Source organism: Leucoraja erinacea, chromosome 1, assembly GCF_028641065.1.
Source record: "Leucoraja erinacea ecotype New England chromosome 1, Leri_hhj_1, whole genome shotgun sequence".
Taxonomy (NCBI): domain Eukaryota; kingdom Metazoa; phylum Chordata; class Chondrichthyes; order Rajiformes; family Rajidae; genus Leucoraja; species Leucoraja erinaceus.
The window spans coordinates 67,451,954-67,469,834 of NC_073377.1; the positions used below are offsets into that span (position 1 = coordinate 67,451,954).

The 17,881-nt window shown below is 40.2% G+C and overlaps 1 protein-coding gene across 1 annotated transcript in view; it reads left to right on the plus strand.

The window, feature by feature from the left end:
- Positions 1–17,881, plus strand: part of nfxl1 (nuclear transcription factor, X-box binding-like 1) — a 116,330-nt gene that overhangs the window by 63,495 nt on the left and 34,954 nt on the right. The window contains exon 15 of the mRNA XM_055636659.1: positions 3,092–3,113. Within this exon, the coding sequence (XP_055492634.1) occupies positions 3,092–3,113 (22 nt within the window). The remainder of the gene's footprint in view (positions 1–3,091; positions 3,114–17,881) is intronic.

Below are 17,881 nucleotides of genomic sequence, written 5' to 3' on the forward strand. Positions count from 1 at the left end.
GCCCACAAGTTACAACATGACATACAGTGACAGTTACGAATGACGCAGAAAACACTAAACAATAATAATAAGACATTAATGATAAAACACCATTGATCAAGCATGTGAACCAACAAAATACCAGATCAAAGGGAGACTATAGATTTTGGCTGTTGAGTAGAGCAACTACTCGTGGATAAAAACTTTATATGTCCAGCTGTGGCAGCTTTGACAATCCGGAGTCGCCTTCCAGAGGGAAGTGATTCAAAGAGTTTGTGGCCCGGGTGAGAGGGGTCAGATATGATCTTACCCGCTCGCTTCCTGACCTTTGCGGTGTACAGTTCATCAATGGAGGAAAGGTTGCAGCCAATAATCCTCTCTGCTGATCGGACGATTCGCTGCAGCCTCCAGGTGTGGTGCTTGGTGGCTAAGCCAAACACGACCATGATAGAGAAGGTGAGGACAGACTCTACGATGGCAGTGTAGAATTGGACCATCATTGCCTGTGGCAGATTGTGTTTCCTCAGCTGCAGCAGGAAGTACATCCTCTGTTGGGCCTTTTTGACTGTGGAGTCGATGGTAGCCCCGCACTTAGATGATGGTTCCCAGGAACTTAAAAGAGTACACAGATGTGACTGTGGTGTTGTTGATGGAGAGTGCGATGAGGGGAGGGGGAGCTCTCCTAAAGTCTACAATCAATTCCACTGTCTTAAGAGCATTGAGCTCTAGGTTGTTGTTATGGCACCAGGATGCCAGCTGTGACACTTCCTGTCTGTAGGCAGATTCCTCCCCATCCTGGATCAGTCCAATCAGCGTTGTGTTGTCCGCAAACTTGAGAAGCTTGACAGGTGTGTCTGTGGAGGTGCAGTCGTTGGTGTAGAGAGAGGATAGGAGAGAATACGCAGCCTTGCGGTGCTCCTATGCTGAGCATTTGCGGGTCCTAGATGTGCTTTCCCAGCCTCACATGTTGCTTGCTGTCTGTCAGGAAGTTGGTGATCCACTGACAGAGGGGTTCAGGCACAGTCAACTCGGAAAGTTTGGAGTGTAGTAGCTCAGGCACAATGGTGTTGAATGCTTCATGAACAGAAATACAGAGGCTACACTGCATGATGCAAAACACTGGTTCACTGCAAAAATAGGATGGCCAGGTTACAGTTTGTCAAGAAGTACTTACAAGTGCAACCACAGTTCTGGAAAAAGTTCTTATGGACAGCTGAGACAAATATTAATTTATATCAGAGTGATGGCAAAAGCAAAGTATGGAGGAGAGAAGGAACTGCCCATGATCCAAAGCATACCACCTCATCTGTGAAACACGGTGGTGATGGTGTTATGGCCTAGGCATGTATGACTGCTGAAGGAACTGGCTCACTTATCTTCATTGATACGACTGCTGATGGTAGTAGCATAATGAATTCTGAAGTGTATAGACACATCCTATCTGCTCAAGTTTAGATAATTGCCTCAAAACTCATTGGCCAGCAGTTCATTCTACAGCAAGACAATGATCCCAAACATACTTCCAAAGCAGCAAAGTAGTTTTTCAAAGCTAAAAAATGGTAAATTCTTGAGTGGCCAAGTCAATCACCAGATATGAACCCAATTGAGCATTCCTTTTATATGCTGAAGAGAAAACTGAAGTGGACTAGCCCCCAAAACAAGCATAAGCTAAAGATGACTGCAATTCAGGCCTGGCAGAGCACCACCAGTGAAGACACCCAGCAACTGGTGATGTCCATGACTCGCAGACTTCAAGCAGTCATCACATGCAAAGGATATGCAACAAAATATTAAAGATAACTACTTTCATTTACATGACGTTGCTGTGTCCCAAACAGTATGGTGTCCTGAAATGGGGGGACTATGTATAAACACTGCTGTAATTTTTACATGGTGAAACCAAAATGTGTAAAAATGGCCTTTATTAAAATCTGACAAAGTGCACTTTAACACATGTGATTATTTTTGTATTACAAATCTTAAATTGTGTACAGAGGCAATTAAATAAATTATGGGTCTTTGTCCCAAACATTATGGAGGGCACTGTATATTCAATTAGTTATGAACTATGCTGTTATTGATTATTAACTTTAATGATTTAATTTCCACGGTACTCATGAACATTTATTTCCGTAACAGTTTTGTCTATACAATAGTATCATAACTTTGATTCCAATATATTAAGCTCTTTTGTCAATCTCCCAGTTTTTGAAATAACAGTAATAGGTACAGTAAAACTCAAATAATCTTGCACCCTAGAGTTAATCTAAATTACTGGATGCAACTCCTACAGACATCCCAACACAATGTCCTTTTTTTGCTTGTTACACAATAATAGATCTTTCAGAGAACCCAGTGAGTTTAAAGGGAATAGAAAGTAGAGTCTAGTGTGTTTCAGCTTGTACATTTCCACTGACTGACCCCTCATGTACTGGAGATGGACACAAAATGCTGGAGTAACTCAGCGGGCCAGGCAGCACCTCTGGAGAGAAGGAATGGATGACGTTTTGGTTCGAGAACCTTCTTCAGACTGGTTGGGGTTAAGGGAAACAAGAGATATAGACGATGATGTGTAGAGATAAAAAAACAATGAATGCATAAAAGGAAACAGGCCATTGTTAGCTGTTTGTAGGGTGAAAACGAGAAGCTAATGCGACTTGAGTGGGGGAGGGATAGAGAAAGAGGGATTGCCGGAGCTACCTGGAGTGAGAGAAATCAATACTCATACCACTGGGCTGTAATCTGCCCAAGTGAAATATGAGATAGTTCAGTTACATTTTTCAAAAAATGTAACTGCACATAAAACTTTAAATTTTCAGAAGGAATTTATTGACAAAGTGAAGTTTTGTTTTCGTTAGCAAGATAAGTAAAGGTCTTTTTCTCCTTTTCACCAATTGTGTTAAAATAGTGCAGGAAAGTAAATAAACAATGCTCTTCTTATATTCATTTCCTTTTGAGTTATTTGTGAATGGTTTGGATAACCAGACGAATGCTTATTGTATGAACATTTGGAATAATTTCATACATGTGATTCATCAGTATAAAACTCATATCTTTGTATTTTTGTTTGGTTATTTAATTCTTCAATAAAATTCATTATTTTGTCTTGCAGGGCTTGCCTGGGAAAACATGAGGTGGGTACAAGTAGAGTAATTGCAGTAAAATGTATAATTAGGTTGATTATTAATGCTCATTGTGACTCTGGAAAATCAGGTTGAAAATGCTCCAGCTAAAGCTGTTGGATTTTAATACTTGTTGACATTTTGATGGAGTTTATTGCATTTTATTTTGAAGATACTTTGACAGATTTGTGATGTTCAGTTTTAATCCTTGAACCCAACTTGTAATCCAGTTTGAATCGTATTTTCACCATTATAGCATAGCTAGGCAGCTTTTAAATATCAACAGCCTATATAAAATAGTATTTTGCTCTGCATGATTCAGTCAAAGAATCCTTCCTTGTCATCCGCAATAATGCTGTTTATTGTGCAATCTGCAAATTTACTTTAAAAGATTTAAGGTAAAATATATTTTCGCAAGAGTATTTATTGTCAATATGAGTGACACTTCTACTGCACCACTTTTCAGAGTTAAGGGCCTGTCCCACTTAGGCTATTTTTTAGGCGACTACAGGCGACTAGGCTGTCGCCGGGGTGTCGCTTGTATGGTCGTGAGTAGCCTCCACAGTCACCCAAAGAGTCTTAGCATCTTTCTGGTCGCCGCTGGATTTTCAACATGTTGAAACATTTTCGGAGATAGTTGGCGACAGTGGGTTTGACGCCAACGAGCGTAGCTTGACTTCTCCTGACGTAGGTGCTATCGTAGTTGTCGCCAGGTTAACGTAGATTGTCGCCGGTGCTGACTTTGTTTTTTTTGTTGTTAAAGTAATGATTCTCTTTCAAATTTTATGTTGAAGGGGGGTCCAGTCGCTGGTTTTTCGACGATTATGACAGTCACCTAAAAATAGCCTAAGTGGGACAGGCCCTTTAGGATTATTTTCCTGTTGAATTTATCAGAATGTTGTTGATGTGAGAAATTAACCTAAATGTCACTGAACAACCAGAATGGTTACTGGAATTAATTAGCAGATTGCAACTGTCTGAATCAGAGGATCAATCAGTACCATTTTAAATTTTCAATCTGTAATTTTAGTACACAATTGTATACTTTGGTTCCAGTTAATTTTTATTACAGGAGTGAATTATTGATATAAAATGTTTAGATGGATATGGGCCAAATGCAGGCCAGAGAGACTAGCATTGATGGGACATCTTGGTCGGCACGGGGAGGTTTCCGTGTCCTATGACTCTGACTTTACGAATAATTACTTCAGCTGACAACAAACTTAGTTGGCTATCTGGGCATGATCGGCTTAACATTACCACCTATTATCTACAGCTGCCCATCACTATTTGTTACCTGAGATTTTCTGCTCTATTACTGCTATTCTTTGTTCCATCAAGTAGAAATTGCTGGTACACAAAAAAGCTGGAGAAACTCAGCGGGTGCAGCAGCATCTATGCAGCGAAGGAAATAGGCAACGTTTCGGGCCGAAACCCTTCTTCAGACTGATCGGGGGCGGGGACAAGAAAGGAAAAATTTGCTGATTGATTGAGATTTCTTAGATCTTTGTGCATTGATTTTAGCAGCTACTGGACTAAGTGGGACCCCAGTCACACGGAAGGCCTGGTCCCCCAAAGCAACCCGTTCCCCAACGCAATATTCCACCACTCACCCGTTCCCCCAACGCAATATTCCACCACTCACCCATAGCCCCTAACTGCGCAGGCGCGGCACATTTCCCCTCATCCCCCAGCACTCCCTCCCACATCCTCCCTCTTCTTTCTCCTCTACTCCTCCCCTCCCTCAATCCCTTCCTCATCTCCTTTTCCTTTCCCCTACCCTCAGTCACTGCCTCCCTCCCTCCCTCCATAACTCATCTCCCCTCCCTACCCCCCTCCTATCCATCTATCCCCACCTCCTCCACTCCTCACCACCCCTGTCCTCCCCACTATCCCTCCTGACCTCCTCCTCTGCCCTCCTCACCCTCTATTACCCACTCCCCACCTCCCCCACTCCCCCCTCCTCTCCATCTATTCCCCCCTCCTCCCCCACTCTCCATCCTCATCTCCCCCACTTTCCCCCCTCACTCTCCCTAGTCCCTCCTCTCCCTCAATCTCCCCACTCTCCCTCCTCACCTCTCCTCATTAGGATCTCAAGGTTGGAGCAGTCGGCCTTGGAGTTGGCCAGGCTCTGGCCGCGCTCCAGCCGGCGGTGATGCACAAACTCTGCTCACTCCGTTCCTTCAGCTTTAGTCTCCCCACCAGTTTAGAATAGAATAGTTTATTTATTGTCATTGTAACATGAACCATGTACAACGAAATTTAAAAATGTCAGCCAGTCAGTGCACCATTCAAACATTTCTAAAAGCTAACGATACATACAAGATAAAATATTAAAAGATAAACAATTAAAATAAATATCATGAAAATAGCACGCATAAACACCCAACCCTCCATCCTTCTGTCGATTTCACAGTGTACCACAGTCCCTTAGTCTGTATCGCCCCTGCGTTCCTTGGCGGCTACATTTAGTGCTTTTATAGCAGTGGGGTAAAAACTGGGGTTTGTGGGGTTTGTGACAGGACCCTGCCAATCTGTGCGGCGATGTTGCACCGGAAGGGGCGTTGCCGTCCTGGGTGACTGACAGGAGAGGAGACCATTCTGCGATTGCGCGGTTTTAAAGATTTTTAAACCTTAATAACTTTTATACTATACCATCGATCGGAACAAAACGTTGCATTTGAGCACAGGAGAATGGTTAGTAAGGTGGCGAAAAATCGTAGCGGTATCGTGTACCTTTTTTGCACAAATAGAAAAAACACTCAAACCGGAAGAGCACAAGATCAGAGTTTTAGTTATGTATAGATAGATTAACACCTATACTGAATTTAAGTAGGTAAAGACATAAGTTATCATAAAAAAATGAAATCAATATTTGTATCTGTATTAAACAGTATTGCAAATGAATTTGATAAATACATAAAATGACACCAGATGCAAATATTAGCCGTGAATACATAGTTGTGTGTGTGTGTGTAAGTTTAAAGAAATAGTTGTTATGAACCTATCAACTCATCCAAGAAGCATTGTAATTTTGAACCAGCAAATAAAAAGATTTGGAGACACAAGAAATTGCAGGTGCTGGAATCTTGTGCAGAAACTAAGCACTGGAGGAACCAAGCCGATCAGGGCATTTGCCCCTCTGTTTAAAAACAACCGTAGCTCTCAAATCTTCTTTAAACTTTCCCCCTCTTGCCTTACACGTATACCCCTAGTGTTTGACATTTTCTCCCAGCGAAAAAGATTCTGTCGACGCAATCCATGCCTCCAAAAAATTTCCATATTTCCATCAGTTCGCTCCTCAACCTATGACACTCCAGAGAAAACCATCCAAGTTTGTCCAATCTGTCCCAATAGCTAATATACACCAAGCCTCCATATCCTAGTTATAATATGGCAGCTTGAATTGCACACAACGTTCTAAATGTGACCTAACCAAACTTTAAACAGCTGCAGTATAATTCGCCAACGTTTGATGCAATGCCCTGACCATTGTAGGCAAGCATGTCATATGCTTTCTTTACCACCCTATCCACTTGTGTTTCCACTTTCAGAGATCTATAGATTTGCACCCCATGGTCCCTTTGTATATCAATGCTGCTAAAGATTCTGCTGTTTACTATACACTTTCCTCTTGTATTTGATTTCCCAAAGTTTAACACCTCATACTTGCCTAGATTGAATTCCATCTGCAATTTCTACGCCCATATAAACCATCTGATCTATATCCAGCTGAATCCTTCCTTGCTATCCACAACATTGCTGTTTATTATGTAATCTGCAAATTTACTAATCAGAACACCTACTTTTTCATCCAAAGCATTAATAGACATTACAAACAACAAAATCCCAGCACTGATATTTGCAGAACTTCACTGTCTGCCTATGTAAGGAATACTCCCTCTATCACCAACCTCTGTCTTCGATGACCAAGCCAATTTTGCATTCAATTTATCAACTCATTTTGATTTCAAGTGACCAGCCTACTGTGAGGGCTTCATTAATTAAATTTATTAATAATATCAATTTATTAGTTCCTCATTCAAAATATACATCTTGAAAGCAACATTTACTTTGACAGATGTAAATTTTAAAGTGACAATTTCATAAATGTCTTTTTAATCATAGTTTGCCAATCTCACAAGTAAAATGTCATGACGGGTACAAAACCAAGGTCATTATCTACAATGTTCATAGAAATTGGTCCCTTTTGTTTTGCTTGCATTTGCAACAGACAGATTCAAGCTGACAGCCAAGAGATAGTGTGACATGTCTCGTTTGCCTTTGGTGTTGCAAAGGTCAGTTATTCAGTTATAGTAAATGCTCCTTTGAAGTCTGTCAATGTGGCATCTGTAATCAGCCATTCTTCAAATGTCAGATTTATCGCTGCCACAGGTTTTGAAATCTGGAGATGGTACGGCACATAACTTATAATATTGCATGGGCATACTTATTTTATAATCTTCAAGTAATTTTAGGAAATGTTGTCTACCAAGAAAATGTTGGTCTTGGTATGAAGATTCGTCTTATTTGAAACTTAGTTGATTATTTAGTTATGGAATAAGGCCCCAGATACATAAGTAAACGTCTCTATTGGGTCACTGAGTACTTTGAATGCACATTTTTTTCAACAATTACTCTTTGTCACATTTTTGCAGAAAAGCTGACTGAGGGATATAGTGCAAAATGATATTACCATTACCTGATTTATCCAGGGGATTATTGCAGATAATTATTTTTCAATATGGCCTTTTGATTTTTTTTTTGGTGAGAACATTTTAGTGTTTTTGATCACATAGGGAATTCTTTTTTTTAATTTTTGATGTTCTGAATTGGATTGGTGAATATATTACACAAAGGCTGTGATTTTTGGCTTTGTTTAGTCTGATGAAATATTAACCCTTGAATTACCAACAGGTTTTGGAAATTACTTTCTCTCTACTGGTCAGATATGTTTTAGTTCATACAATGCAATATTAATTTATATATTGTTATATTGAATCATGCTAATGAAATACTTGAACCAACATTTTGCTGAGAGTAAAATTTAAGCACTACGCTTGTTTGTACCTTTTCCAGTCTTTTAGAAATATTTAATCTCTTGTTCAGCATAGTCTAATTTCTTGCCTACTTTTTTAAAGATGTATTGACACCCTGTGAAAACCTTTATCTCTATCCAGACAAGGTGGAGGCAGAATCGCACATTTAAAAGATGCCTGAATAAGCATTTAAAAAGCCGTGGAACAAGAACTGGGAAGTGGGAATTTACCTAAAGAGCTCATTTCCAAATCCCAAATCCTATCATGGCAATTAAGGATCTTGAATTTAAAGTAATTAGATAAATAAGAATGTAAATCCACCATTCGTAATAGTTATCATCATGATTCATCAGTTTACAAACTTATATGGTTCAATAACATCCTTCGCAGATGAAAGTGGTTCTGGATATTTTTTGCATCCACACCCACAACAACGTGGCCACTTGCTCATGGCTGATTTTTCAGTTAGGACGTTGATGTTTTTCTCTATGAATTTTGTCATTGACATACCTACATCAGATCAAATGGTAATGATGAAGTTAGTAAGTTTATTCCCCTTAATTTTCTTCCATCAGTCACATGCACACAGTTCAATCTGCATCGGGAGCATCTTATTCAATGATGGTGCTACCAAATCACTGTTGGTGATGGATGTTGAAGGTCATCCTGAGTACATTCTATGTTCTATTGGACCTTGGATAGGTTGCTTATGTATTATTGCTTGCAGTTCTCTTCACCCCATTACAGGAAAATAGTGGAGTCTTTGGAGAGAGTGCAGAGGTGGTTGACCAGAGCGTTGCCTTGATTAGAGGGTTTCAACTGCAGGGAAAGGTTGGATAGATGGATGGTTTAACTCTGAAATGTTGGAGGTTGAGGGGACTTGAAGTATACAAAATTATGAGAGGCATAGATAGGGTAGGCAGTCAAAACCTTTCACTCAGGATGGAAATGTTCAACACTGGAGAGTGTAGTTATAAGGTAAGAGGGGGAAATGTGTGTGTGTGTGGTCATGACATTTTGGCATTGTGTCATGTTTCTCGGAGTATGACTGTGTCAAACTGTTGCTTTAGCAGTTATTAGAATAGCGCTCCCAATTTAGGCAGGTGTTCTGATGTAAGGAAGGTTTTGCAGGATCAGTTGTCTTTGTATCTGCCGCTGAAAGCGGTAACAACCTTTTATAGTTATTCGTACATTTTGATGTAGCAGTTTGATGAAATCCAGTAACCTGTAAGGTCATTCAGAGGGGCATTACGTTTGCCATATTGCCTTAAGTTTGTACTTGTGTATGGGTCAAATAGAGCAAGGATGGCAGATTTCCTCCTTAGAAATACAGTAATGACTCATGTGTTTTTGATAGCCATGCTCTGCATACCTATATTAATTTCCTTCTAATTCCAGATTATTTCATTTAGAATTCAAATTCCCCAGCTGTCAAGGATAGACTTGAATTTGTCTGATTGGATTTTAGTCAAAATGCGTGGATTTCTAACCATTAATATGACAATAGGTGCAGGAGTAGGCCATTTGGCCCTTCGAGCCAGCACCGAATGTGATCATGGCTGATCATCCCCAATCAGTACCCCGTTCCTGCCTTCTCCCCATATCCGCTGACTCTGCTATTTTTAAGAGCCCTATCTAGCTCTCTCTTGAAAGCATCCAGAGAACCTGCCTCCACCACCCTCTCAGGCAGAGAATTCCACACTCACCACTCTCTGTGAGAAAAAGTGTTTCCTTGTTTCCGTTCTAAATGGCTTACTCCTTATTCTTAAACCACCCAACTTCCAGTTAGGTTCAAAATATAGATATGCAGTTTAATATTTTAAATTTATTTTCAATAACCTTTGAAATGAACAGATCAGTACAAGTATTGTGTAATTTATAAGTAGTTCACTTTGCCAGTTAATTTAAATATTTAAGGCGTTCTTTTAAAAATAATATTTCTTTGAAGTGGAGATTTAATTCTTTAGTTCCAATGAATTTCATGGGGCAGCCCTAAGTGAAGGAGGAACTGGATACAGCATGTTTGACCTATCCAAAGAGATATGGAACTCCAGGATAATAAAAGAGGCAATGTGCCTCCCAGGCTGATGTCATTAAAGTGTAGACAAAAATGCTGGAGAAACTCAGCGGGTGAGTCGGCATCTATGGAGCGAAGAAAATAGGCAAAGTTTTGGGTCAAAACCGTTCTTCAGACTTCGATTTTCCAGCATCTGCAGTTTCTTCTTGTCATTAAAGTGTTTCCGCTTTGTCTGCACTGAAGACAAGCCACCAATGTCAACTGGATTCCATAGTCTACCAAGAATATTTATCAAAACCTTAATTCAAAATCAATTTAGCTCCTTGTAGCAAACCATTTATGTTTACATCCTCATAATTGTTTAATTACCTGCATTTCTGTTTGTGAATTAGAATGGAGGGTGGGACAGATTTTAATTAAGTATGGGACAGAGAAATTTGGAAGTGATGGAAAGGACAAAACAGAAAGGTCTTCATCATTCGACACAGTGGTGCAGCTGGTAGAGCTGCTGCCTCACAGAACCAGAGACTGATTTTATCCTGACCTTGCGTGCAGCCTGTGTGGCATTTGCACATTCTCCATCTAACCATGTGGGTTTCCTCCAGTTTCCTCCCACATCCCAAAGACACGTAGGTTTGCAGGTTAATTGATCTCTGTAAATTGCCCCTAGTGTGTAGAGAGTGGATGAGGAAGTGGGATAACATAGAATTAGTGTGAACGGGTGATCGGTGGTCAGTGTGGACTCAGTGGGCCGAAGGGCCCGTTTCCATGCTGTATCTTTCAATTCAATTCAATTTGGAAGACATGAGTAGCAAAGAATGATGGTGTAAGCCAAGATCATGTAGAAAATATCAAAAGCTGCTTTGTAGGGGGAAAAAAAGGAACCGTCTCCAAGATGCTTGATCATATAATGGGGCACTGATCCTCACTTAATTTTTATTGCACCTGTGAGGTAAAGGAAAAAGAGCTCAGTGGGAATGAAGTGGAGAATTATAATAAAAGGCAAATTGAAGAATTGTGATTACATTAATGTACTGAATGTAGAATTGAAATCGTTGAATTCATTGTCATATGTACATGGACAGTGAGGTACAGCTACAATGAAAGTTATACTTGCAGCAGCATCATGGGAAAATATACAGGTGCACAACCTTTTATCTGAATGTAGATTTTAAGTCGTTGAATTCATTGTCATATGTACATGGACAGTGAGGTACAGCTACAATGAAAGTAATACTTGCAGCAGCATCATGGGAAAATATACTAAAAAAACACACAAAAACAAAAAATATGCTTCAATTCTGCATATGTATGAAATGCATGAGACTGCAAGAGTAAAAAGAAAAAGACTGCAAAAAAGTAGACATTAATGCAAAGCTCAATTAGGAAAAAAAAAGTCCATAGTAGTGGAAGAGATGGTCCGTAGTTAGTGTTCCATTGTTGAGGTAGTTTCAGGGTTGTATAGGTTTGTTCAAGAACCTGACAGGGTTGTATAGGTTTGTTCAAGGAAAGTAGCTGTTCCAAGAATCTGTTAATGTGCAACTTCAGGATTCTGTACCTCATGCCCATTGGCAGTATCGGGCATGGACTACGTGCTGATGATAGATGCTGTCTTTTTGTGGCAGCACCTCCTTTAGATACTTTTGAATGTGGAGAGGGCTGTGCTTGTGACCGACTGGGCTGAGCATACCGCTCTGCAGCTTCTGGCATTCCTGTACGTTAAAATTGCATTTCCAGGCCATGGTTCCACCAGTCAGGAGAGTATTTGGTGACATGCTGAATCTCTTTAAGCTAGGGAAGTAGAGGCGTTAGTGCGCTGTCTTCGTGATTATATCAATGTGCTAAACACGACCATGAAGCAGTCATCTAATCTATCCCAATGTTCTGCATTTTCCTTGTTTAGTCAGAGTTGAATTCTGTAGTTTGCTTCCATTCTGGTCTTTCTCCACTTTTTCTCCCTTCTTTCCCTTCCTTATTTTCTCTCCTCTCCCTCTTTTGTTCACCTCTCTGCCTTTTTTTTGCTCCTTTCCTCTATTTCCCTTTTCTTGATTCCTCTTCCTCTCCATTTTCTCTCTTTCTCTGTCTCCCTTTTCTCTCTTTGTCTGTCCCCAACACTGTTGCAGCATTTGATGATCTTCAGCATCACTACCCTGTATTTTCCATTAGCCACTTAAGCAATTTCTCACCAGAACTGTCGGCGCTAGTAATGAGAACAGAAACTGGAAGTGAAAGCTATTTCATCCTTTGTCAATTTCCCCCTGATTCAGTGACCATATTCCACCGTAACTGCATGGTCTATTTGATAACAATAAATGTGTATTAATTGGCATTTACAGAAATATTTTCAACATATCTACCACTCTTTGCCTGTAAATGCATTTCTTAATTTAAGGTTACATTTCTTCATCCCCAAGATCCAACCAGCATAAGCCGCTTACGGCTATGCTTTCAATTCCCCTTGACATCTTAAATTTCAATCGAATTATGATTTAACCTACTCGGTTACAGAAAGTAGAACTCTAATTCTTGTAATATATTCTTCAAATTTAACTCTTGGAACCAGGTTTCATTCTAGTCAATCTACATGGCACCCCTTCCTTAACCAATATTAAAATTATAACTGGAGCTTTCTTTGTTGTCTGAATTCCTTACATGCACGTTATCAGTGATGTTCACTTAATTTGTTGTTAATTGTAGTTGTTGCTTTATTTTTGTCAAATGAACTGAATTTTTTTCAATCAATTTATGCATTTGCCATGTGACAATAATTCCAATATTTTTAATATACTGCTGTAATACCAAATGGCATTTACTTATTACAGGAAGGAATTATACCATTGAAGACATTAGTAAATGGGGAAAAAATGAGAAACTACGGGTATTTAAAATCTGAAAAGCAGCTGAACCTTTGGAAATTTACTGTTTGGATTTAACACCTTGGCACGGCATAATCCAAAGGGATTTCATTGTTCGAATGACCACTTCCTAGTGGTACAGATTTCAAAATTTTATTGCCTCTTATAACATTTGAGATGGATTGCGATACAGTACATAATCCCACAACGTAGGTTGTGATTATTATAGGGGTGGGGAGAATTCAATATCTGTTTTTTTTCATTTCAGGGTAACTTTTAGAAAGTGAGTTATAAGTCTTAAAGTATTGTTTGGAGAATACGCATTCATACGATTACTGTGGACTTTTCCCAAATGCTCCATTTTCTCCTTGATTCTAAAACCATGTTGATTAGTAGGTCAGATGGCTACTGTAAACTGCAGCTAGAGTAGGGACCTGACAAGATAATTTGTTTCCATGTTTATGTTGGATGAAACTATTTGAGGTGAGATCAGAATTATGTAAAGAATGGAAGAATTATTGGTTATTTTTATTTTGTCTTAGATGCTGGAAGTATGTGAATTGTATAAAAAATTGTTAAATTGGGATCTTACATTCCAGTGTCTAAACGGTTTTCATGATAGATGGTTCAACATGGTATACTTTTTTTCCCCTGTTGTCAAAAACTCTAAGGAAGAGAAAAAATGAGAAAATTGTAACTATAATTTGAGTATGTATTGGCAAAATTGGATACAAATGAGATATTGTACAGACATTGAGGCATGATGAACAAAAACACTTTTGTGTTCTTTTCCTTTTTAAAAATCTTTCTCAGAGGATTAAGGATGATTCTGTTTCAGTAGTTTAGGAGGTGGTGTGCTCCTTGCATCACTTGCTCTGAATTTCACAAGTTGGCTGTGACCAGATGTCTGAGAAGAGCTGTCTCCGTGGGATCCTTGAGAGTTTCAGTATTGATCTTCTCATGGCACTACTTTTGTTGATGCTGTTGTTTTAGGGTTGGGTTGATGGAGAAAATAGAACTGGTTAACCAGTGGTTTGTCCAGTATTCATTGGTGCCTGTCTTGGTGAACACCTGTGGTTCGTTGAATAGATGATGGTATCATTGGACCAAAGTATTGCCATGACATCTTGAGCTTACCCTTCTGATGAAATACAGTATTCATGAAGCCAAGTCCACACTTCAAGCATTTTGTCAAGAGAAGGGTACAATTAGAGTAAAGAGCCTGTCCCACTTAGGCTTTTTTTAGGCGACTATAGGGGACTAGGCTGTTGCCACATAGTCGCCAAGGTGTCGCCTGTATGGATGTGAGTAGTCTCCTCAGTCGCCCAAAGAGTCGTAGCGTCTTTCTGGTTGTCGCTGGATTTTCAACATGGTCAAATAATTTTGGCGACAGTGGGTTGACGCCAATTTGCGTAGCTTGACTTCTGATGTAGGTTGTCGCCGGTGCTGACTTCGGTGAATTCCATTGGCGACTACCTACGTAAACCGGTGACAGGTAGCGGCGACTGAATTGTCTTCAGTTGTCGCCGACAGGGTCGTAGCTTGTCATAGCTTGTTGCGGGTGGACGTAGGTTGACTTCGGTTGTCGTAGGTTGTCGAAGTTGTGGTCGTAGGTGGATGTCCTAATGGGTTGTCGTCGACTAGGTGGTAGGTTGTTGTAGCTTATCGTAGACATTGTCGTAGGGGGGTCCAGTCGCCAGTTTTTTGGCGACCTGCTACCACTATGACAGTCACCTAAAAAATCACCTAAGTGGGACAGGCCCTTAAGTCTTCCCTCTTGTCTTTTACACGTGTTTAGAGGGTTGCATCCATTTCTGCCCATATATTGAAGTTGTCTGGGAATAGCCATTTGTCAGGATCAGTTTGTTTACCTTTGGAATGAGATCTGGGGTCAGAGCATAATTCATCTGAAACTTTCAGGGCTGGGACCCAGGTAATGGGACTGCAATGTGCTGGAGTAAACCAGAGGCTCATAAGGAATTTGCTAATTCTAAAGGGAGAGTCTGATTCTGTATGAGACAGGAGATTGACTCATTCTTGATTATGCAGTTTATTCCAGCATACCTACTTTGGTATCACCTACAGAAGAATATATACCCACAGCTTTGTTCTTTAAAATGGCTGCCAGCTGCCAAATGTAGATCACTCGGTGGAACAACAATAGCATCTGAATTTGAGAGCAAGTGGCATTCAGGTCTATTGCTAGAGAGATTGTCCATGAGAGTACTGATATTCCCTGTTCAGAACTTCACCCAAGGGACAATACCTGAATGGGGTTTTCATTAGTGTAGATGTTGCACTCAGCTATTACACTGGCTTCAAGCGGCTAAATGAGAATTAATACTTTGATGCAAAGATAAAGCTGGGCCAACATTCACTTCTTCCCTGGCCACCAGCTAGCTGCATACCAGTTGCTGGTTCTGCCTTGAAGCCCACCATGCTCCTAACATCTGGCCTATGTTTTCAAGTTAACCTCCATAGCCATGCAGCAGTAATTTCTGAATATATGGAAACCTGTATGAATTAATCTTCAGATGGAAATTATATTTTTTGATACAAAGGATAACCATATAACCATATAACAATTACAGCACGGAAACAGGCCATCTCGGCCCTACAAGTCTGTGCCGAACAAATTTTGTTTCCCCTTAGTCCCACCTGCCTGCACTCATACCATAACCCTCCATTCCCTTCTCATCCATATGCCTATCCAATTTATTTTTAAATGATACCAATGAACCTGCCTCCACCACTTCCACTGGAAGCTCATTCCACACCGCTACCACTCTCTGAGTAAAGAAGTTCCCCCTCATATTACCCTTAAACTTCTGTCCCTTAATTCTGAAGTCATGTCCTCTTGTTTGAATCTTCCCTATTCTCAAAGGGAAAAGCTTGTCCACATCAACTCTGTCTATCCCTCTCATCATTTTAAAGACCTCTATCAAGTCCCCCCCTTAACCTTCTGCGCTCCAGAGAATAAAGACCTAACTTATTCAACCTATCTCTGTAACTTAGTTGTTGAAACCCAGGCAACATTCTAGGAAATCTCCTCTGTACTCTCTCTATTTTGTTGACATCCTTCCTATAATTGGGCGACCAAAATTGTACACCATACTCCAGATTTGGTCTCACCAATGCCTTGTACAATTTTAACATTACATCCCAGCTTCTATACTCAATGCTCTGATTTATAAAGGCTAGCATACCAAAAGCTTTCTTTACCACCCTATCTATATGAGATTCCACCTTCAAGGAACTATGCACGGTTATACCCAGATCCCTCTGTTCAACTGTATTCTTCAATTCCCTACCATTTACCATGTACGTCCTATTTTGATTTGTCCTGCCAAGGTGTAGCACCTCACATTTATCAGCATTAAACTCCATCTGCCATCTTTCAGCCCATTTTTCCAAATAATAATAATAATAATAATAACTTTATTTGTTAAGCACCTTAAAAACAACCAAAGCTGACCAAAGTGCTGTACAGAAAAAAGAAAACAAGCAAGACATCATAAAACAGGCAGAACAACAGAACATACAACTAACACGAGGCGCATAAATTACATACAAAAAATCCAAACAATAAATTAAAAAACATAAAACACAAGTACGAACAACGCAGCAAAACCAAGCAAATAAAGTTAATAAACAATTCAACACCTCACTGGTCTACAAAGGCCATGGAGAATAGATATGTCTTCAGGAGTGATTTAAAAACAGCTAGAGAAGGGGCCTGTTTAACGTGCAGAGACAATTCATTCCACAATCTCGGAGCCGACACAGCAAAGGCACGGTCCCCTCTGAGCTTCCGCTTAGTCATTGGCTCAATCAGGAGCAGCTGATCATCTGACCAAGAGAGCGGGAGGGCGAATAAGGGTGAAGAAGCTCAGATAGGTAGGACGGGGCCACTGACCACTTAGGGATTTAAAAGTAAATAAAAGAATTTTAAAACGAATCCTATACTGAATAGGCAGCCAGTGGAGAGAGGCCAAAAGGTGAGAAACATGATCATGCTTTCGTGTGCCAGTCAAGAGACGAACAGCTGCATTCTGTACCATCTGGAGACGGGCGATGGAGGACCGACTAACCCCCAGATACAGTGCATTGCAGTAATCCAGCCGGGTGGTAACAAAGGCGTGGATTACCGTCTCAAAGTGCTGCCTTGACAAAATCGGCTTTATTTGGCCTAAATAATGGCCTAAATCACTCTGTAGACTTTGGAAATCCTCTTCATTATCCACAACACCCCCTATCTTAGTATCATCTGCATACTTACTAATCCAATTTACCACACCTTCATCCAGATCATTGATGTACATGACAAACAACAAAGGACCCAACACAGATCCCTGAGGCACCCCACTAGTCACCTGCCTCCAACCCGATAAACAGCCATCCACCATTACCCTCTGGCTTCTCCCATTCAGCCACTGTTGAATCCATCTTGCTATTCCTGCATTTATACCCAACAGTTGAACCTTCTTAACCAACCTTCCATGAGGAACCTTGTCAAAGGCCTTACTAAAGTCCATATAGACACCATCCACTGCCTTACCTTCGTCAATTTCCCTAGTAACCTCTTCAAAAAATTCAAGAAGATTAGTCAAACATGACCTTCCAGGATAGTGAGTATATATAATGTTCATGGCCCTGATCACGGATGAACAAACGTCATTGCCTTGCACCACAGTGAAGAATGTTGATTCCACTGTGGTGGATGTTCATGCTGTATTCTATTGTGTATTGTGCTGTTTTTGATTGTATGGCTACATTGTAAGTCAAATTCCACTGTACCTTAATTGGTGCATGTGGCAATAAATTTGAACTTGAGCTGTCAGAGGAAACGGTATAGGTGGGGACAATTAC